Source organism: Athene noctua, chromosome 4 (assembly GCF_965140245.1).
Source record: "Athene noctua chromosome 4, bAthNoc1.hap1.1, whole genome shotgun sequence".
NCBI lineage: Eukaryota > Metazoa > Chordata > Aves > Strigiformes > Strigidae > Athene > Athene noctua.
In genome coordinates this window covers 55,105,059-55,128,560 of record NC_134040.1, presented here as the reverse complement: position 1 = coordinate 55,128,560, position 23,502 = coordinate 55,105,059, and the positions used below count along the sequence as shown (strand labels likewise).

At 43.9% G+C, this 23,502-nt stretch overlaps 1 protein-coding gene across 14 annotated transcripts in view; it reads left to right on the top strand.

The window, feature by feature from the left end:
- The window catches only part of EPHA5 (EPH receptor A5), a 197,043-nt gene that overhangs the window by 150,615 nt on the left and 22,926 nt on the right, over positions 1 to 23,502 (top strand). For 5 of the 14 annotated variants that reach the window (XM_074905401.1, XM_074905399.1, XM_074905397.1 and 2 more), the window contains 5 exons: positions 1,519 to 1,624; positions 11,228 to 11,293; positions 18,143 to 18,210; positions 19,632 to 19,757; positions 20,775 to 20,960. In XM_074905401.1, coding sequence (XP_074761502.1) covers positions 1,519 to 1,624; positions 11,228 to 11,293; positions 18,143 to 18,210; positions 19,632 to 19,757; positions 20,775 to 20,960 — 552 coding nt within the window. The remainder of the gene's footprint in view (positions 1 to 1,518; positions 1,625 to 11,227; positions 11,294 to 18,142; positions 18,211 to 19,631; positions 19,758 to 20,774; positions 20,961 to 23,502) is intronic. The other 9 variants (XM_074905402.1, XM_074905391.1, XM_074905393.1 and 6 more) reach the window with 3 other exon arrangements.

The window sequence follows — 23,502 nt, the reverse complement described above, 5'->3', positions numbered from 1 at the left end:
CACAGCAGGATTTATCTCATTTCCCCATCCCTCGAGCTGTGCAAAAAACCACCAGTCACGGCTTAATGTTCTCCTTTAAATGTTTTACTTTTTAATTATTTTGTCAAGAAAGCAATAAAACATCATCTTAAGGAGCCTCCATAAATTCGTGAGGCTAATAAAATCTCTGGATGATGGCACAGGTTTGAAGCAGTTAACATTAAATATTTAATGTATCGCGGCCAATCCTTCTGAAATCATTTACATTGCTGTAGCAGGTCTGCACCACTCGCCGTTGAGCATCGGAGAGCTCCCATACGAAGAGCTACTTGAAACCCATTGCAGATCAATGTTTAATGCCATACCTTGTCGTCTTTCTTTTCTTTTAACAATTAATATAGGACTATATTCAGTTATTTTATAGCCTCCATAAAGTTAATCCTGTGCTAAGGACCCCTTTTTACTTCAGTCATTTAGTTAAAGGCTTCTTCAGCGTGCAATCGATTCCTGCTGCTCCCCGGGGTGGATGAAGCTTCATCCGGGGCTGGCACAAGGGTAGGCACTATAATGAGTTTTTTTTCTGCACAGCAGCAACACGTATGCCAGGGAGCTGGTTTGGCAGGGAGGATGCCAGATTTGTATTCTGGGATGGTTAAATATATGCAGCTAAATAAGCTGGCAGTGGAGAGGGTGGGGTGTAGAGGCTTTGGTTTCTGCTTGGGGAACCCCACATGCAAACTGCTGGGGAGAGATGGGCTCCTTCCCCTGCAGTGCAGGGCAGATAAACAAGATACAAGTGGTGTTAGCATTTCCATTTTACAGGCTGCAGGAGCTTGCTCACCTGCTCTTGCTTAGCCTGTGGCAAAACCCAGTTCTTGAACAGCCTTCCTGACCTTTCTGCTGGCATCTTTATCGCAGGACTTGTCTCCTGCCTTTTGGCAAGAGGGCACTTTACAAGGCATGGGCTTGGAGAGTTCTGCTTCCCTTGGCTGAGAAAAAGACCAACCAATGTATGTGTCATAGCAAATTCCTGTTTTACAGAGGGCACTTTCTGGCTATGTCACACACAAGGAGTTAGTTTTTAATTGTTTATAGCTTTGCAAAGTGCAGGTAATGCTATTTATCTCAGAGATCCTGCTTATGTTTCTTAGAAATAACATTCCATAAATGTTCTCTCTGCAAATGGGAACCTGTTGGGTTTTCATCTTTTATCTCTGTGATTTCTAATGCAGCTAACCTAGGAAGACAAACATGAGTTTGCAAACTAAAGACTGTGTTCTGCAACACTTTGGTTTCTGAGTTCAGAGATGAGATGCAATTTTGTTGGGTTTTTGGCTTGGTTTGGCATGTATGTTTGGTTTCCTTCCACCCATTTCCTTTCAAAACTAGAAACAGACAGCAAACGGGGAAAACACAAACCGTAAAAGAAGAAACAAGCTGGTAAGACTTGAAACCTTGTTGGCAGCCTCACTAGAAAGACTCATGTGAGTTCTGACTGTCATTTTAACCTTAATCTCCATTTTCTGTTTCTCATCTCAGCAGTAGCTGCGTCCAGCGACCAGAGCCAGATTCCTATAATTGTTGTGTCTGTAACAGTGGGAGTCATTCTGCTGGCTGTTGTTATCGGTTTCCTTCTCAGCGGAAGGTAAGAGAAGAAGCTGTGTATTTATACTTTTCCAACTTCTGTAATAACTTTTATCTGACCAGCTGATTAGCGCGATTTAGGCGAAAGCAGCATGTGAACAAAGCTGTCGAGTGGTAGCACTGTAAAACAGCACAAGGGTGGGCTGATTGATCTGTTTGGACAGGCAGGAATGGCAAAGGCTCTCTCACAGATGTAGTTCACTTCCCAGTGATTTTCATCTCTGTATAGACTGGCCCTGATTATTCGACTTGATTCTCACAGGAGTGTTTTCACATTCCTTTAAAAATAAATGAAACATGTTATTTCAGGTAAAATATCCCAAAGCCCATATGTTTGCACTCAGAGCTCGCAATGGGCTTTGCTCACAGAGGAAACTTGACTTCAGGAGAACACTTGCAAAGAAAAAGAGAAGGAACCCAGCCGAATGGCCAGACACCCCAAGTTTTGGTCAGGTCTGGATTTCATTTTTCATGTGTAGGATGGTAATGTGTTCCCCACACGCTCATAAATTATACAGAGAGTTCCCCCTGCGGAGGGAGACACTCAGCTTCAAACCATCAAGCGATCCCATTGACTGCTCATGTGCTTAAACATAGGCAAGTGATGAAAGCCTGGGCTATACCATCTTTGACAACTCTAACAGAAGTTGATGGAACTTGTTGGTGAACAAGGGATTGTGGTATTGGGGGAAAATCTGGCTTGTATCAGCATGAGTTTGTACTGCAGCACTAAATTTGTGTAGCAGGCAGCACACAAGGCACTTTTTTTATATACTACACGTGTATTAGTACATTTTTCCAGTGGCAGTAGTCAAGCCATGCAACAACTTCCATGCAAAGCAATATGAGGTGCATCTATTGATAAGGCTGAATTTGTTTTCAGTTCAAAGTAAACATCTGTGCTTCTAAGGTACCCATCAGCCCACTGCTGCTTTCATGATACGGGTCTGCCTTAAGCTCGGTCTAGCAAGGAGACTGTAAATTACAGGGTATTGTAAGTGTTAAGAGCAGTTACAAGATACTCGCAGAGGAACTGCTCTGATACTGAACATATTGGCTGAGGGTCTTATTTCCCAGAGGAGGTAGGGAATCAGTCTGTGAATGCAGCATGGTGAAATCCAGCCAGGCTGAGCAGCTCTGTCCCCAGGCGTAAGGCATCCATGGAAGGACACAGTTATTTCCTGTCCTAAAAGGTAAGTGTGCTGCCAGACTGCTCTCCAGTCAAGGACAGAGACTGACAGTTTGTTCCAGCTCAGCTGTCTGAGGTCCTGTCATCTGCTTTGAGTGACTTGTTGGGCTTAAAAATGGGAAGGTAAATGCTTCTGCCTGCATGAGAAGCATTCAGCCGTGTGGGGGGTGAATGGCTACAGGCCATTCACACCAGGGGCTACTACATGTAGCCAAAAAGACTTTTCTCCGAACACTGTAGGCAGGAGTTCAAGCCTTTCCTTAAAGGCTGGAGGTTTTGAGTCAAATCCTTCCTCAGACAGAGCAGGGGGATGTGGACCTTGGCCTCTCCCAGCCTGGATGTGTGCTTGTATTGATGCAAACAGGAGGGTGCACATGTGGCCGTAGGAAAGCTACGGATGTAGCCTGACAGCTCTGCAAGGAGGAGTCTGGGGGGTGAATCACAGGTGAAGGGACATATATCCCTCTGTGGCCATAAGGAATCACAACTGTGTGGCAACTAGCAGCTCTTAGTCTTCACAGTTAATGGCAAGCACTTGGGACCCCTTTGGAGAGGACATGCCCTTGAAGGTCTCCTTTTTGCTGCTACCCTCTCTGGTCTAAGCAAGCAGTTGCAAAGCCTGCACCATTTTTCAGCAGTTCTTGTTAATTATGTCCTTCAATCCTTTGCTTCTAGGATGTGCTTCCATTTGGCTCTTTGTCTCTTGGCATGTTTATAAAAGCCCTTGTCTCCTTTAGCTAGAGTTCTATCACTGCCTCTGCTGCTGCCTTAATCCTCCTACCTTATACTCACACTTCTCCTCAGGGCAGCTGCAGGTTCCTGGGAGCTTTTCCACAGTGCCACACTGGACATGTGGGGAGGGGCAGGCACAAGGAACTGAGCTCTTGGTCCATTTTTATCTTTTCAACCCTTCTCCTAAACTGGGAAGAACCCAGTCCTTCAGCTGGAGTTGATGGAGAAACCTCCAACGCCAGGTTTTGGTCCATCATTAAAGAATTGGCTTCAGAACCACAGAACTTCTCAGCCACTTAGAGTTCCCCTGAATTTTATGTCATGAGAACAGAAAAATAAACCCCAGAAGCCCAGAAAGCTGACAGCCGATTTGAGATTAAAGCAAAACAGACAAACAAAAAAAGCTCCTGTTTGGAAGAAGCAGAGATGCCACTGAAACGTGTCATTCACACTGCTTTGTCTTGGATATGATTTCAAGACAATTGGTGGAGTCACTCTCCTGCTGTGACACTGCAGGGATGATAAACGCATTCCAGGTTGTGGGATAATCCCTTTCTGAAGTTGTTAACCTGCTTCTGGAAGATGCTTTCCTCTATCTTTGGAGTGGTTATGTTGTTCTGGTGCCTAGTTCCAGGGAGTGAAATTTCCTTTCCTAATTCTTTCCCGTACTTGCTTTTAGAAAAACAGACGTTTTAAAGTCCAGGAGTTGCGCCAGCTGGAATCACCACTGCTTTTCACACCGAGCAAGCTGTGCAAAGCCCAGGACCTGTCTTTTCTGCTAATGTAGGAGAGCAGGTACTGCCCAGTAGCAAAGCTAAGGAGAAAACTCCTCTTGCTCTGCAGCACTAAGGATGTAGCCTTGCCAGCTCCTGCAAACAGGCTCTTCGTTGCTGTCTCCATGCTGCTCCCAGGCTTCCTGGGAGGCCCTGGACACCTCAGAATTAGGATATTCTTCCCTAGGATGCTGTATAGCATCTCTCTGTGCATATCCTCTCAAGTGCTGGGCTGAGGCAAGCAGGGGCTTGAGAGCAGTCCTGCAGTGAGAAGGGGATGTCCTCCTGCTCTTGGCAGCTTGGAAAGTAGTGTCCCAGCCGTAGAACTCAGGAGTTTGCTGGGCTCTGCAGGCTTTTTATTTTCCACTAGGTTCCCAGAGGCAGAAGTTTCTACACCTCTTGCCCTTTTTTTTGCTTTCAAGTATCTGCAGTTTTCTCGCCACTTTTGAACAAATGTAAGCAAAAGCTTGGCATTTCCTGTTGGCAGCTGGCCCTAAACCAAAGTTCAGCTGAATGGTAGTCACGGTGGCATTTCCACATGCCAAAGTCCATCTGTGGAAACGTGCTTTGTGTCTGAAGCTGGAGGTTCCTGGGAATTTGAAACTAAATGTACTTTGCCCTAAACAATTAAGCTGCATTTCAGAGCTGATTTACTTTCAGATGCTCCAGAAAACTCTTCCTGTAAATAATGCGTCCTCTGTCCAAGGTCATAAATAGCAAGCAAAATAGCTGATCACTTTTTTAAGTTATCCCACTCTTTGCATCAGGGACATATTAATAATATAACGATCGGGATTACAAATCAAAGAGATTCACTAAATCAGACTGTAGTTGTCTCAGCAAAAAAAGAGAAGGGGATTGCAAATCTATTATTAAACCAGCTACAAGCATTGAATTAAAGAATATGGAGTTATTATCTTTGTTGTGTTAGGATTATGTGTTCTTCTTGAAAGCACAATGCATTTTACAGATAGAGTGAGACTGTAAATTTTGCTTTCCTAGCAATGCTTGAATTAGATGCCACTTGGCACTGTTGTTCCTGATTGAAGTATATATTAATCTAAAATCCTTACAGACTTTTGTTTTACAGTCTGTGTTGGACAATGCCAGGCACAAAGATCTTCGTGCTCCGTCTTACAAGGAGCAATAAGGTGCTGCAGTTGTTGTTGTGGCATCAGCCCCTTTCCTTCTACAAATCGAGATTAGAAGCCAGGTTTGCATCACCTGGGAAGGAGACCTGCTGATCCAGAGTAGTTCCCCTTCTTTTGTCCTTCAAACCAAGCCTTGTTTGCAAAGCTGACAGGACCTTAGGGTGAGTGTTAAGAGACTGATGGTCTCTCTGTTCCCCCAAGCATTTGAGCTTTGTAGCGCTAAACAAAGGCATGGGCTTTACAGAGTAAAACGAGGATGCTATTAGGTCTATGCTGTGCATTTTGCAAAAGCTGCCCAAAATAACTAAGTGTACTGTGCATCTGCATTTATAGCCAGCTACCCATTATGGATGACCTTTGCATCTCAGGTGATCTTCCAAAGAACCGGAGGGAGCTTTTTATAGAACTTTAAAAAAATACAGATTTGAAGCAACAAAAACCTGCCCCTAGCCCTGTGTTGTGCAAATATAGAAAGTCTCTTTCTGGCGAGGAACTAACATTCAGGAGACAAAGCAAAGACAAATCTTGCCGCCTGGGTATTGGCAATTAGAGGCTTCTGCACCAGAGTATCCATCCTTGACCTGAGCTGATTCAGACTTTTAAATATCAGCCCCTGCGGTGGCAGAGGGCTACTTTCTGGACACAAATATGTGCATCTTGTTAAAAAGTGACTTTCAGGGAGTAGAGAGGGTGAAACGATTGTGGTGTATATCCTAGGTCCTGAGCCAGCATTTACAGTCTTCCATGATGTGAAAGGTCAAAGTGGATGATTTTTTCCACAGCCCCTGCCCCCCCATCCTATTTTCCGAGATGTGTCAGGGCTTAAAATAGTTTGCTTTTTCGATATTTCCGTAGGAAACAGGAGAAGGTTTGTAGATAACATTTTTCATAGAGAGAATTTTTCCAGCGTGAGTCACAATTTTTGTTAGTTGTTACTTTTTAAAGGACTTTTTAATCTCTTCATTCTTGCCTGCTCTTCCTTCTTCCTACAGGACATTGTCTCCCGTGATTTATAGCCACTTTATGATGCTGCCTACTGCCAAATATTCCCCACGATTCATCTGACAAGAGGAGGGATTCTGTTGGAGAGGCTCTTGCTTTGCCAAGTCAAAATTCCTATCCACCAAGAGCAGGCAGGGTCTGGTTCTGCTTCTGTTTGGGTCAAGGCTTTTACTACCTTTGTCATGTTAACGGCCTCTTTGCTCTTTGGTGGTGGATTTTCCCAGAGAGACACATTAGCCCCACGGTATACAGGATCCCTCTCTCTCTCAAAAAAGAAAAAAAAAAAGGCTCCAGTGAAAAAAAGGGGCTCCTGTCCATCCTTTCTGCACAGGGTGCTGCCTTCCCAGGGCCACTGTGGAAACCTGTGGCCCATATTCCCTATCGCTAGCATCCTGCCTTGATCAGCTTGGCAAATTTGGCTGCTGCAACGTCTTTTTTCTTTTTTATTCTCAACACTTTTTGGCTTAGGACTTCTATGCAAACACACTGGGCTCTGTAAGCCAGTCTGAGCTGCTGCAGTTTTGAGGAGGGTTTAGGGACCTAGGCTAATCTGCCTTCAGATGACTTTGGCCCAGACAGGAGGTGAAAGTTGACCAAATCTGTAATTAAACTCCAAGCCCATGAGGCATTGCTGTTGAAAGCATAATTTCTGAGACACTCTGGCAGCAGCCAGGGGAATGGGGCAGGAGGACCGTCATGAACAGATAAGCGATTCGTGTAAGCTTTGTCTGAACAGGTGAAATGGAAATGTGGGGCAGTGCAGCAGTCAGTGATGAAAGCTCCTTGCCTTCATTCAGATGATGCATTTGATGGCATCGTGCAAGTCCCGTTTCCACTTTGAGAAGGGAACTGGGCTGCCCTTCAAGCTGAAAATGGAGCCTGACTTCAGTGGTAGCAGCTCCAGGCTCCTGCTGAGCACTGGTGAAAGCCCCATGTGTTTGTAGTGTTTTAAAGTGAGGTTTTACAGTGTTGTCTCTTGGCTGTAGAATAGATAGAGGATGAAGAAGAAAATCAGACTGTTATCCCTCTGCACTTCTGAATATGTGGATGTTTCACCTTGCTTTGAATGCTTAAAGTAGGAAGCATGACCTTTCCTGGAGGCACGCCATGTTGTGACACCTGGTCTCTTACCTAGAAAAAAGATTATCCGTACTTTCTTACAGCTTAGACATAACAAAGTATAATGCCAGAGGTCTTTCCAAGCGGAGTTCCTTTCCCTGGAAGAGTTGCTCTCCTTCCCCATAGTGATTGTGTAAGTATCATCTGCCTGGGCTTCTGCATTCTTGGTTATTCTGGAACAGTGCAGAGGTGTGCTTTAATATGTGAACTAGGTATGGCTCATCAGGAAGAGGAGGTGTGACTCCTTAAACATTCATGTAGTTCTGAGCAAAGTAGGAATATATTCCTAGCAGCTCACAGTGTGTAATGCTGCTCCTCTGATGTTTGAAGCAAGCACATTAACTCACAAGGTGCTAGGTGTAGTGCCGCCTCCTGATGGGGACATGCAGGAAGCAATCGTTGCCATCGCTCAAGGCTGCGTGAAGGATTAGAAAAATCTTCCCAGGCACCCTTCAAGTATTTCAGTCTCTAATTGCAAGACTCTGAAGAACATCCCATTAGAGCAGCTTATTAAAAGCAACAAACGAGGCTTTCATTTATCATGACTCCAAGTCTTCAACTTATAACTCTTAAAAGCCGCAACTCTATACAGCAGAGCCTCTCTGAGATCTATCTAGCCACTAGAAATGTAGTTTAATTCCAAATGCTCTCTGGGTCATCTGCAGACTTGTGGTAAATTAATTACATTGATTGCAGGCACAGTTGTTGGGGCCTATCATAGATATACATTTCATTAACAAAGCATGTAGCCCAGGGTTTGAAACGATGCCAAGGGTGATAAGTCCTCCTAGCATAGGTTTATTAAAGTTTGCTCTCTGGACAGCTGGGTTTGCAAACCACACAGGCATTGCAGGGTCACCTTTGCTAGAACTGGAGGAGTGTCAGCTTTGTGTGCCTTAGATAACTGAAAGTGGTAGAGCTGGTCTAGCCAAGAAGCGAGGCAATGCCAGCAGGCCATGTAAGTGCAGGAGGTGCTGCTGCAGCTCCAGGCTCCTCTATGTTGCCTCTGCCCATCTGCAGCCCTTTCCTTGAAGCCAGGGCTCAAAGCAGAAGTCACACCTTGTTTCAAGCCAGCTTGGCTTTTGGAGACCTCAGTGCCCTGTTCTTTCCCAGCAAAGGGGATTTAACGCTGCAGGTGTTTTTTCAATAACCTTCATGGTTATGTGGACATGTCACTTGTTAACCTGCAGCAGATAGGAGGGCTCCTGACCTCCCGCTGGAGCCAGGGGCAGCCTCCACAAGCTGCTCTTGTTGTCTTCTGGTTGATTCAGTGAGGCTGGAGGAGACTTTGCAGATAATTTTGATGTATGCAGTGCTCAGTTGAACTCTGACTGCTCCCCTATACAGGTCAGCTTGCTGGCTAAACATCTTAAAACCCCAGAGAGTTCCAGGTGTATTTCACTGAGCAGCGATCTCTTATCCTGCCTCAGCATTTGATCTCATCTGGAATGCGTTTGCTTTCAGCAACTCAGTTTCTAGACTGAGAAAGCCCTGCATGGAGTGAGGAGATGGGGAAATTCTGCCCCTCCTAGAAGCCACCAGCACCCATATGTGGTGGCCATGAAGGCACAATGGATCTGCTGAAGTTTAACATCCAGTTTTATCTGCCTCAAGATTTTTATAATCTGAAGTTTATCTGACAAATCAAGCCATCCTTTTAACACAAGTGGTAATAAATCTTCCTTCGTAATAAATCTTCCTTTGTTCTAACTGTTCAGGCCTAGTAGTCCATTCATTTACCTGTGCAAGTGCTCCTGGGACTGGAAAGTGAATTTTGTTGTCTGCTGAATCAGTTTAGTTTGTTTCTAAGAGCTTTAGATTTCCCCTAATGTTACACCTCAGAGTATTTTGATTGTAAATGCACAGTGATACGTAATGGGTGTGCAGAAGTAAGGCTGCATTGAGGCCTATTTCCCTTGTACTTGAGCATTTTTTTTCCTCCCCATAAAGGGAGCAAGTGAGATCTGAAGCATTCCGCATTCAGTGCAGGGAACTGATTTTGTCTCAGAGCAGCCCAATTGCTGATGAAGTGCTCAAAGAGTTTTCTTTGTTTAAGAAAACAGCAAGCTCTTTCCATTTTAAGAAGTGGTTGCTTTTTAGGTTAATTTAACTGTTGTTTCAAAAACCTTGACTTTGCATGCTGAACGGTGTAGGAAGGACTGGTGGCATCAACTGTTACAAAATTCCCCCCGCCCTGGGGTGGGGGGAAAGAGCCTCCTAGCTAAAATGTAAGCTAAGTCTTCACAGCCATAGTGATGTTCTGAAGACATACCAGTTGCCTGCACTCAAATCCTGCAAAGTTAAACCAAAAAGATGACAAAATTGACTCAAAATATATAATGCTTGGATCCCCTTCATGGGTTTTGGACCTCTGGTGCTAACTTGTATCAACGTAAAGGTTTAGTGGAGGCTGAGCTGCTCTCTCGTATTAGTATGACTGCACAAGCTGGAGCATTATGAAAATACAAAATATTGTCAATTATAGTAAAAATATATCGGCTTAGTTGTTTAGAAAATGTTAGCAAGTTGTTTTGCTGATGCAAAAAGAGCTTAGAGAGACATTCTTCACCAGTTCTAATTTAAGTAAGCACATAATCCAGTATATAATTCTGTAAATCATTGCATGCCTGAAGTTATTTTGCATCATAATTTAAGGTGGTGCAGTTGCAGAATGTTAATTTTGTCTAAATAGGCTATTTTAATGTGTTTAGGCATTGTAAATTGTACTTTATAAAAATCTGGTGGGCATGGGGTTTTTTTGTCAAGAACAATGTGTTATGATGATTTGAGAAGAAATGATGAGTGAGGTTTTTAGCTGACTTTAACCAGAGTATGTCTGAACCATTGGGCATCTGCTTGTATGTTTTACTGAAGATTTTCATGTTGTTTCTTCTGCAATATGTTCTTTTTCAGGATGAATTACCATAATAGATTTGGTAACAGAAAAATTATCCATGCAGGTTTTCTGAGACGGATAAAGGGCAATTACTGAGGTGAAACCAGCCTTGGGTTATGGACTGATGCTAGGCAAACCCATGATCTGGTTAGTCTAGAGTAATGGCTTGGCAGCCTTCAAAAGCAAGCTGTGGACACACGCAGTACCTCTCAACTCACCATATTTTGAGTTTATTTAGGTTGAATGCTCTCACACTACTCATAAGGTCCTGCTTCTGCAAATACATAATGTGCACTGATGCAAGGAGACCCAGAAAGGGTTGTGTTGGTTGAGTACATGTATAAGGGTCTGAAAAAGCAGAGCTTGAATTCATCCAGTGCTTTGTTTTTTAAAGGAAATTGTAACTCTACCACACACACTTGTGGAAAAAGTCACTTTGCCTGCTCCAAGGCAGGTGCTTAAGTTTAAGCACATGGGTGGCCCCGTTAGTCCTAATGGTGGTACTCAAGTACGGGAAACACATGGTTAATTGTTTTGCAGGACCAGGATCTAGCTCTCTCCAAGGCACTTTTTCCCCAACAGTAGCACATGCCATGAAATTCTTGCAGCTCAGGGTGTCAAGGTCCAAATAATAACTGAAATAAGAAGAAAGAAGTGCACATAAAAATGTTGAGAATGTTTTTGCACCATGCCAGGGCGGTGGGATTATTCCTTATCCTGGGCCTTTTTGTTTGCTTTTCAGTTGCTGCGATCATGGCTGTGGGTGGGCTTCTTCTCTGCGTGCTGTTGCCTATCCGAGCCTAACATGGTCAGTGTTCCCACCCGTGCTGGCTCCTATTTCGTGTCCTCCCTTCATGTTTTCTGTGCACAGTCTGCCTTTCCCTCCCTTTCTTGTATTGGCCTGAAAATCACTTTCTCATCTGATCTCTGCACCCAGCTTGTCTATCTAAACAACTGAAAATCACGTGACCCAAAGTAGTGTGTCTCCAGCAAGAGCAGGGGTCCCAGGGGGGAAAAAACCCTCATATGTTATGCTGTGATCGATCCAGACACCACACCAGCAATCTCATATGTCATAATAAAACATCACATATGCTGGACACTTCATCAAATTCTGCTTCTTGACACCAAAAGGGGCTGCGGGAGGTAATTTTCTCCCAGAAATGAGGCAGGGGGTTGGCAAGAGTGGAAAGGTATTTAACGGCATGTAATGTGCATGTCAGTGAAATGGACTGTATGTCATCGACATACATGTCAATGTATGACATACACAGCAATGACATGATGCTGTTTGCCGACGATATGCTCCAGAAGCTTTGGACATATCTCTGTGGGATTCGAGAGTTGCGTGTCCGTGCTGCATGCTGCCCCATTCTGCCACCATCTGGGCTGCCTCACCAGTGTCTGCTCTCTTGTAGTCTCCCCTCTAACTTTGCTAACTAATCAAAGGAAGGGTGATTTTAATTTCTGTTGGTTTGACTGGATGCGAGTTGAGTTGCTCCCTGAAGGGAATGTGTTTTAAGTCCCTGAATTGACTGTAATCTGCACAGGCAGAGATTCTCCTGGGCCTCCTAGGAGAGTCATGAGATCACCATCCCCATCAGATAGTTGCCTGAGACCATAGGAGCTCTGAGATGTCCCACGTGCATTGTTAAACAGGGAAGGTTTTGCAGCATAGCTGGGCAGGAGGTGTGAAAACTCTCTGCTGTGTTTTCTGGGGGCTTCTGCGTCTTTGCATGGTGATAGCTGGGTCATGGTGCAGTCCCTGGCTGTGGGGTACAGCAGTCACCAAGGTGGGCTATTTTGGGGTCTTCTGGTGCTGTACTGTGGCTCTGACAGAGGCTTGAACCAAGGAGGAGTTTGCAAATGCAAATCCTAAAGGCCCTAAGGTGAAGGCTTTTTTCTTTTTCTTGTTGGAGCATTTTGAAATTGGTTTTCATGATTTTTGAGTGCTTAAGAGCAACGTTAGCAAGCAAGGATGCTCAGCTCAAAGTGTTTGGCCGCAAAATGTTTTTCTGGTACATGAGGTCATTCTGTGAGCCACTGGTTTGGCAATGATTGTGCTAAAAGAAAAACCTCCTGGTACTTCTGTTGCCTGTCATGCCTGTGCCATCAGTGCATGAGCAGTCCCTCACTGGGAGTCTCAGCAGGGCCCTCAACCAGAGAGTGACAGCAGTGGGAATTACCTCTCAAAGAAGACCAGGAATAGGCTGGATGGCTATGAAAAAAAGACATGCATAGGGAAAACTTGGCTGACCTGGAACACACACTCTTCAAGTTTCCTCCTAAGCTGCAGAGACTAATGTGTCAGCAAGCTGGGAGAGGGAAATGGGAAAAGTGACTTCAAGGCATGGATGACGTCGGTTTTGCTATGGGAAGGCACGACAACCTCTTTAGAGAGATTTATGGAGATCCCTTCAGAGGGAGCTTCCTGCAAGAGGGGGAAACAGTATCTTGTTTAAATTGTTTTTAATTGTTCTGGCAGTGGTTTAGAAAAGCAGGGAGTCATTCAGTGTGAAGGCAAGGGAAAGACTAAAGGCTAAAAATACCACCACTGGAATTGTGAAACTTCCTTTGTAAGGCATCCAAGTTAATCAGAGGTTGAAGGCAGGATTGCACTGTGTAGAGGGGGACAGCAGTGGCTGGGAAAGCAGCTGAGAAGACAGTGAACCTGCAGCCCTTAGGAAGGGAACCTGCCCTGATTCCTCTCAGACCAGTTGTCTACTGTATCTTTGAACTGAGATGAAGGTCTTTAACTTGTCATCTCAAGACCTTTTACCACTCTTTTGATCTCGTTCTCCAAATTACAGGACTCTGACAATAGATAGAGGAGTTGAATCAGTCAGTTTCCCAGCCTGTGTGGGTTGTTCCAAGTTGCTCCAGGTGGAAGTTTGGTCCATGTCATTATAGACATCAAAAAAGCAGGGGGAAAGTGAACAGAAAAATGGGAAACAACCTGCAGTATAAAAGCTGTTTGTTTTACACCAGTACCTTGAGTATTCCCTGGTTTTGTGATACTTAATATATTCTAGGATTGCAAGCACCAAAGGCAAATGCTGAACATGGACCAGCGTCATTAGAGGTAGACCTTTGCCTCTGGCTCTCAGTATTGGTGGTGTTTATCCAGGATGAAACTATTTGCTGAACAAGTTATTGTCTCCGTACATGAGCTGAGGCAACAGGATCTTGGCCAGAGGGACAGATCCATGTTTGTTTGTTCCTCTGGCTGAAACACAGTCCTGCCCTGCAACAGCCGTATTGCTTTAACATCTTGGAATAAGTAGTCTGAAATGAGCACTAACCCCTTATAAACAGCAACCTTTCGATCCTCACAAACCTCCTGTAAAATGACAGCTTGGGATGAGTTGGATGCATTCCTTAAAGTTAATTTATTGTAAAAGAAGTGCTTCTGAGTGAAGGTCTCACCCCTGAAAAGCAAGTTGCATTTTGTTTCTATTTCAAAGAAGCACAGAGAGTTCACTTATCTCATATTTAAGAGATTAAATACATGCATAAATCTCTGCAGGACTGTGACGGGAGATTGCATGCTGCTTCAGGGCACAAGCTGTTCTATGGTACTGACTACACCTAACAAGGTGAGGTCCTTTTACTCATCGGGGATGCCTAAATGCTGCCCCCATGTGCATTCCAGTAACGCCTTGGCTGTGTGCTGAATTGCTTTGGCCGATGCCTACAAAAAAAATTATATAAAGACTCCCACATCACTGCTAGGGCTTTGATGTCCAAGGTCCAGCTCCACAGTACCCTGGCTGTGTCCTGCCTGGGTTGTGACCAGAGTGGTGACTCCCAATAGGGAGATGGAAACTCCTTCCCTTGGGCGTTCTGTGGTTTTGGGGGATGCCTCTGGTGGCCAAGAGGCCCCACCCCACTCAGCAAGGGCACCCCAAAGCACAAGGTCAGATGCAGAGTATCTCCATCAGTCCAGGGAGAGCAAGCATCTTCCTGCCTTGTTTCTGGAAGGATTTTTCTCCATGAATTGGCTTCTGCCATGCGAGGCAGCGGGCATTGGTTTCCCAGCTGGGTTCTTCATCTTTCTACCTGTCCGTTTTATATTTTATAAACCTATATAGGGATCATTTTACAACTTCACTTTTATAATCTGCCCCATAAATATTTTACGAGCTGCCTGCCAATCTGCAAGTAGTTTTTAAATAAGACATGATGCCTTAAGAATATTTAAAGTCTCACTTTTTTTTTTCCTCTGGTACTTTTATTGAAAAACACAGAGCTGTGCAAGGAGGACATCTGCTTTCTAGATACAGAAACTGGGACAAATCCACAACAGGAGTAAATGAGTTGAGATTCAGGTGTGCTGCTGAATTGCATTAACTCTTTGGCTGAGTGTCTCCAGCTCAGTGGGAGATGAAGCAAGCGTCAGAATCTTTATGCTTTTGCTGTACGTGATATAGAAAAGATATAGGAAATCTATGGTTTGTACAATGACAATAAACTAGAGAATGAGTCTTCCATCAGGAGGCTTTTGACTTGCAGCTTTTCCAATAAATACTAAGAGCAAATGCACATGCAGAAATGGATTATTTCACAGACAAGTGGAAGCTTTTTCTTCCCCCCAAATATATTGCAGACCCACACTATTTAGATACTTTTATCTGCCAGTAAGATTCACATAGTGAATCAGGACTATTAACCTGAAATAGCAGATTTTCATGGGATTTAGTTGGGGAAGACTGGATCAAAAATTGCTTGTGTGTTAGTTAAAGCATCTGAAGGGCAAGAAGGGAAGAAGTGTGGTTTAGCCCCAGTAAGCACGTACATGGCTTGTTTCTCTCAGTAGTTTAAGAAAGTGTGTGTGAAGGGTACAAGTGATTGCATCAGGCAGGTTTTGCAGCAAGCTCTGCTAGTAACATCCAACGGTTGCTTGACAGTTGAAGTCCACTAGCTGCCATTTCACTTTGGCATGTCTTGTTGAGGTGTGTTTTAAGGATGCTTTGGGGTTCCCAGAGCCTTATTTCATATGCTAATGTGACGGGCTGCTGTATGTGTTACCTGGCTTGAGAGAGGGCAACAACTTGAGCTAATGGGTTTGCATTGACCCTATGAGTGTGTCCCTGGGCAGTGAAAAATGGACTGTTGTGCATCAAGGTGTGCTTGGATCACTGGACACAAGTGATGGCATGTTCCCCATTTCTCCCTCTTCCCTCTTTAAGGTTGAAGAATCGGGATATGTGGGTAGTAAAAGAAGGGGAAAAAAAAAAGCTCAGAAAAGCTTATTTATAGGTGAAGTACTCCAAACCTGAGGAGGCGATGAGTTGAGAGCATTTCCTCTAAAAGGCGAACAGAAGAAATCTTGTGTATGTGCCTTTGATAGAAGGACAAATTGAAACATTCATGTATTTTTAAGAGGAAAATTGAGTTATATGTCTCAATCCAGAAGACGACTACTGTGGAAAACTGATGTAACTTTTGACAACCTGCAGCAGAAAAAATTGGGGTTGCCAGAAGTGGGAATTGGTGCTCGTATCTCTAGTGTATATACTTAAAGGGGGAGACAGTATGATGAAGAAGGCGAAGAATCCATTTTCACACAGGGATTGTGAACATCAAAATGCTCTTTGAATTGACCCTTACTCCCAGGGTCTCCACGTATACTTAGTGCTTAGTTTTTGAGTTAATCAGGCAGGACCCCATCTCAGGAAATGGCACTGCTGCTGCTAGAGCAAGGTGATGAGCAGCGACACATGGATAACTGAACTGTGTCTCTGTGCACCTCGTTGCTGCTCTCGTGAGCTTTGCATTCAGAGCATGATGGTCTCAGTTGGTCGCTGCTGATGAAATCTCACCCTGCATGGATGGCCTGACTGTTTATCCAGTGTGACCCATTTATCTCCCTGCCTGCATCCCTGGACAATCTGTCAGCCTCCCCCCTTGTCTTTTGCACCTCGTCTTGATTCATTTCCCTGTGCTTGCACAACCTTTGCGGTCTGTTTTTTTCTCCTCTCCCCTTGGCACAGGTCTCCCCTTCTCCCCAGTGTAAGCTTGTGTGTCTGCTTCCCTTTCCCAGAGTAACCCTGGGAGCTCCTGTTGCCTTTCCCCTCCATGACCAGCTCTGCTGTGACCAGTTCAGAGGTGGTGCGTGTGTCCCATTGTGTTGGGGCTTTTGTTTGTAATTGTGATTGTTTCAGAAATCCGGTGCCAAAATCCTATAGCCAAAAGGCTGCTTGGCCCCTCGCATCCAGGCAGACAGCAGTTCCCTGTAATAGGACTTCATGCTGAGGGCATGTTTCATGCAGATGCCTATTACTGCCTCCTCCTAATTGCAGTTTTGTTTCTGCTAATCATATGCTCCTCCTTGCTGTGAGCAATGCTGGAATGCTTGTATCCCCCTATCTCAAAAATCACGGGCAATGGGAGAGAAGACTCTTCTCACCTTTAAGTGGCTTCTTGGTAACCTGAGGCTTTCTTTGACGCATGCCAAATAATGATCCCACAGCACACTGGCTGGCTTGCAGGTGTCTGTTGCAGGTTTTTCGTTCTACCCAACAGTCCCTCTGTCTCATGTCCCTGCGGTTTGCTTTAAGGATGATCCAGTTCCTGTATCCACTTATCACATCAGGTCCTTGGAAAGACTGGTATATATATGTGCATCATACGTACCTCATCCTGTATTTTTAAATATATATATATATGTGTGTATATAGCAGTTCTCCTTGCCTATACAGTTACACTGTGGCTTCTTACGTGATCATCTGAAGTAAAGCAGGTCTCAGAAATGCCACCACAGCAGCCAGTTAATGCTAATGCAATGTCACCTAGAGAACCAACAAGAAGAGTGAGGGATGAGTGAGGGAAGAGCAGCCAAAGACTAATAGGAGGATGTCCTGGGGGAGATGCGACTCCCATATGGCTGTGGTTACAACTCCATGGTAGGATTCAGCAGCATCCTTGCACTGCCTGGTGCTAACGTGGGAGTAAGGTAGATCAGGCAGTGACTGCGTGCCTTCTTCCATCTTTACTGCTGCTGAGCACAGGGGATTGCGTGAATGGTAGCTCCCCTGTATAAAGACTGGAGATGTGCAGGAAACCCTATCAGAGGCAGGAATACATAGGAGACCCCTGAAGGCAATGAGTCAACAGGGTTTGGGTTTTTTTAAGCCGTTATTTTGCATGTGTATAAGGTGTTAATGTTTACATGAGGCTGTTTTCTAAAGTATCAAAATTTAAAGTTCCGTGCAAATGCCCAGTGGATGAAGAGGAGCATGCAATACATAGAACATGGTGCCTGCAAAAGCTCTGCAGTCCAGGAGATCTTGCTTCAGCGATTCTAATGTTTCATCCCATTTCCCTTCCATTGTCTTCCTGTTCTTGCTTTTTTTTTTTTTTTTCATCTTAATAATAGCTGAATTAGATGTATGGTAGAGTGGAGTTGTTCAGAAACATCTGTGGGATTTGGAAACACAAGTCCAATTGAAAATCAGTGGGCCTTGGGCCCTGAATCCCGTTAGGGAAATTGCAAATAGTTTGATGAGCTAAAACTGGGACAGCAGCAACACAGCCACTAGAGAGGTTGGATTCATTGCTGCTCCGGGTTTTTGTGCTTTGTGTGATATGAAGTAAAGAGTGGGGTTCTGCAATAGCAGAGACAAAAACACTTTTTTTTTTTTTTTTTTTTCCCCAGGCGATGTGGCTATAGCAAGGCTAAACAAGATCCAGAAGAAGAAAAGATGCATTTTCATAACGGCCACAGTGAGTAAAGATTGAACATGTATATACGTGGGTTTGGCTCTCCTTGGTAATGAGAAATACAACTGAGAGGGTTTCTTTAAAAAGAAAATAATAGTCTGTCTTTGCTGGTAATTCACAAAATAATTGTTTGTTCTGTTATTCTGTCAGTCCCCACCTGCCCCTGCTCTAAGTCCATGGAGAACGGAATATTTGAATGGTCCTTATACGTGCCCAGCTATTCACACCTGTGCATTTGCAGCAGATCTCTCTAGCAAGCCATTTTGTTCTGTTCCTGTCTTTGCTGTTTGACCCAAGGTGCTATTAATTTTGCCTGGTCAGCGTATAACAACTCTACATTTTTGTGGTTTGGATGTGTCAGTGCAGAATACTTGTTTGAAATCCTTGCTCCGTTCCAGCCAGCCATGAGGATCAGGCCCACAGCTACTCTTTGCCTTGGATGCGTCTGCAGAGGCGTGAGGAATAACGCCTACTTCTTGCTCCTAGGAAGCTTTCAGAAATTCTGTTTTAATGTCCTTACATACAAAAAACCTCTGTGGTGATGCTAGAAAGCACATCTCAGGGTTATTATCAGTCCTGTACATCCAAAGCCAGCATTTGAAAAGCCTTCCTTCATCAAGTGCTGTGGGATCTAGGGATGGATAACAGCGAGGTGTCTTTTGGGGTGGAAAAGGCAAACGCTTCTTGAGTGAAAGTCAGATTTCCATTAGTGCTATGTAATGAAGGCAGCAGGAAGCAAATCAATTAAGAGCCACAGTGTAATGTAGCTGTCTTATTAGACTGATGAGCAGTTCTTCATGTGAGTAGCCTTAATGACTGTCAAAACAAACTTATAATATTCATAATGAAAATACTTTTTCCCCCTCTCAAGTCCTGGAGAAAAAGCCTGCTATTGATTATATTTATCCTGGTACAACCCACAGTCTTTGTACTGCAAATATTCAGTTCATTTAAATCTCAGTAACTCGATCTGAAATAATGTGGTCGATTGATTAGCTAATATGTGACTGGTAGGGCATAATTTATTTCAGGTCTCTATCAACCCCCATCCATCCAACTTGCTTTGCAGGTTGTTCCCTTAACATTTTGCTTTTTGTACTTTTCCTCCTGGCATACCCTTTCCAGATCCAGAAAGGGATCCTTTTGCACCAGACCCTGGAACAGCCTGTTATACATCACTGAGAAGGATTTTTAGCTGCGCATTGTTCTGACTGAGCCCTATCGTGTGCTTTTCTAAATGCGATGAAGTTGCACATATGTATAAACTAAATATCCTTTTCCAAGAACGCTATTCATTTTTCCCATAGAAATAGGTTTCCGTGCTGCAGCGTTTTCCAGCAAAGCAGAGTGCAAGGGACAGGAGTGTGTATCACCCGTCTTCTTTCATGACATGTGCTGTTAACACTCTTAATTTGTGTTTGCAGTTAAGCTGCCTGGAGTGAGGACCTACATTGACCCCCACACCTATGAAGACCCTAATCAAGCTGTCCATGAGTTTGCTAAGGAAATTGAAGCTTCATGCATAACCATTGAAAGAGTTATCGGAGCTGGTATGGCGATGCATTCCATGACCCTTAGCAGCCTGGAGGGTTGGCTTTCTTAACACAAGAGATCTGGGAAGGGCTATGAAATATTTGTGCTGTTAGGTACCCTGCAAGTGATGGGGAGTGTGTTCCAGCTGAAGTTTGGGACAAACCTGTCATTGTGGTTTTGAAACTCAGGGACTGAACTGAAAATTACAGAAAATGGTCATGTTTGGACCAAGCTTGGGGAAATGAGTCACTTAATTTTCAGGTTCTTTTCTACATTTTAATCTTTTTCTGCTCTCCCATTAAGGTGAGTCTCGAAGCAAAAATTAAGAATAAGAAGTCATCTGGGAGAGAAAAAAGCACAAACCAAAGTCCAATGCTTGTCATTTCCTTGGTTAAAGGAAGAAACTCCTATTTTCTTTCCAGTTAAGCTGTTTGTTTGGACTTGCATCCAACCTTAGGAATATTTTTTATCCTCTGAAGTTGTGTTTTTGGCAGTAATTTACTGTTCGCCAGAAAAAAAGGAAAAAAAAATCCATTTGAGTTTCCTTTTAAAAAAGGTGGTCATAAAATTGGAAAGGGTTTATAGTCTATAAAAGTATATGTTGCTGTGAAAGGCTAACAGTATTCCATCTATTTAACTTACCAAAGGAAGGTTAAGAAGCAAGTAGCTTGTGTTTTACAGCTATCTACGCAGGGCGATGATACAGGATGTGACAGCACTCTTTCATCTAGTAGATAAAAACTGGAAATGAGGAAAAAGCCCCATAGAATATAGAGCATAGCTCTTTAAATATAGGGAAATTTTGTTTTTCTTCCTAGTTTTCTTGTGCTTACGAATTACTTGGTTTGTGGTAGGACAGGTATTTGAGATGGTGATCATTGTGAAATTCGGCTTCCCACATCCATGAATGCAGGACAGCCGTGCCTGCTTTTGATCAGCTATCTATAGGGGCTGGGCTGCACACTGTAGACAGATGCATGCCATGCATTCCTTCAATATGCTGTGATCCCATTCTTTATGATTTTTCTCTGAAGGTGAATTTGGGGAAGTCTGCAGTGGGCGGCTGAAGCTTCAGGGAAAGCGTGAGTTTCCAGTGGCTATCAAAACCCTGAAGGTGGGCTACACGGAGAAGCAGAGGCGAGATTTCTTGGGAGAAGCAAGTATCATGGGGCAGTTTGACCACCCCAACATCATCCACCTGGAAGGCGTCGTCACAAAAAGTAGGTACAAGTTGCTGCAGACTGCTAGCCTTGAGCTCTGGCTTCTGGGAGAGTTGGTTAGGGAAGGAAGACTTGGGTAACTCGCATTTTGACATTTCGTAATTTCTCAAAAAACAGTGAATCCACTTGCCTGAAATGTCACACTTCGTAGGTCCAATCAGGAACAGGTTCCCCAACAATCTCTTGTGTCCAAAGGATTTCAGCATTCTTCCAGCTAGAATGGATAGATAATGGCTAAAATTATAAAAAACGTTAAGTCCCTCTGTAAACCTTGCCTCAGGTGGGCATAATATGCAGGGGCTAAGAGAAAACCCCTCTTCAAAGGCCCAAAATTAAATGAGACAGAAATAGGAGATGATATGCCTGGCCAGCCTCAGGCAGTGGGCGGGTGATGAAGAGGGCAGTAAACCTGGGATGTAATGCTGGTAAAGTGTTTTGCCTGACTTCTGGCTTGCAAGTAATTTAGCAGCACCTCCACTTGCAAAATGCCAGAGCATTTTTAACACAACAACGCCAAGCCACCCGCTAAGTTTTTCGAGAAGGCTCACTTCTTATTCCTGCCTTTATTTGTTTACTTTTGAAACCACATGAGCCTCAGGGTGAGCAAAGATATGCCAAGAAGTGGGAAGCAATTTCCCTGGCAGGGGAAACAGGGAGGATTTTGCTACCAAGAGTCTGAAAAAAACCCACAACACACAACCCCCGATGATTTCCAGCCATCATATTTTGAGAAACCACTGAAACAAAGCCCACAGGAGGGTAGCACAGAGCCTTGTGATCACTCACACGGGATGTGAGCAAGGACAGAAGTTGGAAGTTTTGCTTTCCAGAAGCAGGGAAGAATGGGAGTGTAGCTGAAGACGCCAGGACTGTGTAAAATCACAATTAAGGCAAGCTCCCTCTGGGATCTGCTAGTGATGCCCATGGTAATAGTTGCCCCTCATGATAGCATAGAGATTATGAGAGGGATTGAGGGCTTGGGAAAAATGTGAAATGACTGGCAAAACATCCCAGCATGAGAGTTATTGAGGTCTTGACTGCTCAGATAGCAAAATAACCTTCCATAACTTTCCCAGCCCAGTTCTCCAAAGATAAAGGCAGAGGAAGGGACAGCACATCTGAATGTGCCCAGCCCAAGCCTGTCTGGCCATTGGTGCTGTACTGAGGCGGTGGGAAAGGTGCAGAGGTGTTGTAATACTTCCATTTTAAAGCCTTGGAGGATCTACATTATTTGCATCAAGGATTTTTTTTTGTTGAAAACAACTTCTCCTTTAAGATATATTTTAAGTGTTTCAGGAGTTTTTGATAGCTGAAGAAGCACCAGCCTCACAGGAGTTTCATCCTTCTTGTCTTCATGATTGGTAATGTCAGAGTTTAGCTACTACCATTCAAATGCTGACGTTTGGGGCCATGTGGCTGCTGTTAGTACCATTTGTCATTCATCAGAGGCAGTGTCTCCAAAATAGTTCTTTTTCAGAGCTGCAGTAGAGAGGGCACAGAGATGCTAGCTGGTTGTCCTGTTCATATCCTTATAACCTACTCAAAATCAATGCTATTTTGCAATCCATGGCCTTTACTTGCATTTTTCCTTGAAATTGCATTTCTTAAAACTTTTAAGAAAAGGAAAAAATAACCAAGATAGGTTTCTCCCAAAAGTTGAATAAATATAAAAATCTCTCAGGGTCGCCTTGTGTAGCCCTTAATACATAAAAGCTCCCATTTCTAGCCCTGCAGCGATGTGTGGGATATTGGGCAGGAAGTGAGTGACGATTATGCATCCATAAAAGCCACTGCTGACACGGGCATGAGTCCTTCTGGCTGCCAGAGCCTCAGGGTATGGGTGGGAATCCCACTTCTAGAGAGGATATGTCTCCCTAGCAAGCTGCCTTTTATATAAAGTGGCTACTCCAAAGGCTGTGGAAATGCCGGGAGCTTTGCTTCTAAATTGGACTTGGAGTGACTGGAGTTTGATGCAGGGAGGTACATGCACCCTGAGCTCCTCATTAGCTCAATAAATGCTTGTTTACTGCACTCAGAATTTTTTCCATCGGGTATCTGCAGCATCTTCCCAGCTTTTTTCTTTTATTTTAAATGGACCAAAACAACCCTTATGAATCCCAAACTACACTGCTATCTCAAAATACTGTTTAACTTCTTTTTCCCTTCAGGTGTTTTAGTCACTTCCCTATTGTAGATTCAGATCTTTAGGGTAAAAATGCATCCTGATTTACTTTGGAAGTAAATTAAGTTAAATTGAATTAGGCCATTTTTAATTTTGAATGAGAATATCAGCACGGGGGCTTAATACCATTTAACTAATCTAGTTCAAATGCACACCTTAGTTAATTTGGTTTAATTGTCTTCATTGTCCCCATGCAGACAAGCCCTTAGCTATTTCTGCTTTACCAAGGTAATGACGGTCCTGTTTTCATTCACATCCCGTTTGGCTGCACTGATGGTGTGCACATTGCGTTAGTACATTCAGAAGAATGACATCTACCGACATTTTGTGTCTCCGTGAAGCCAGCCGGAGGGAGCCCTA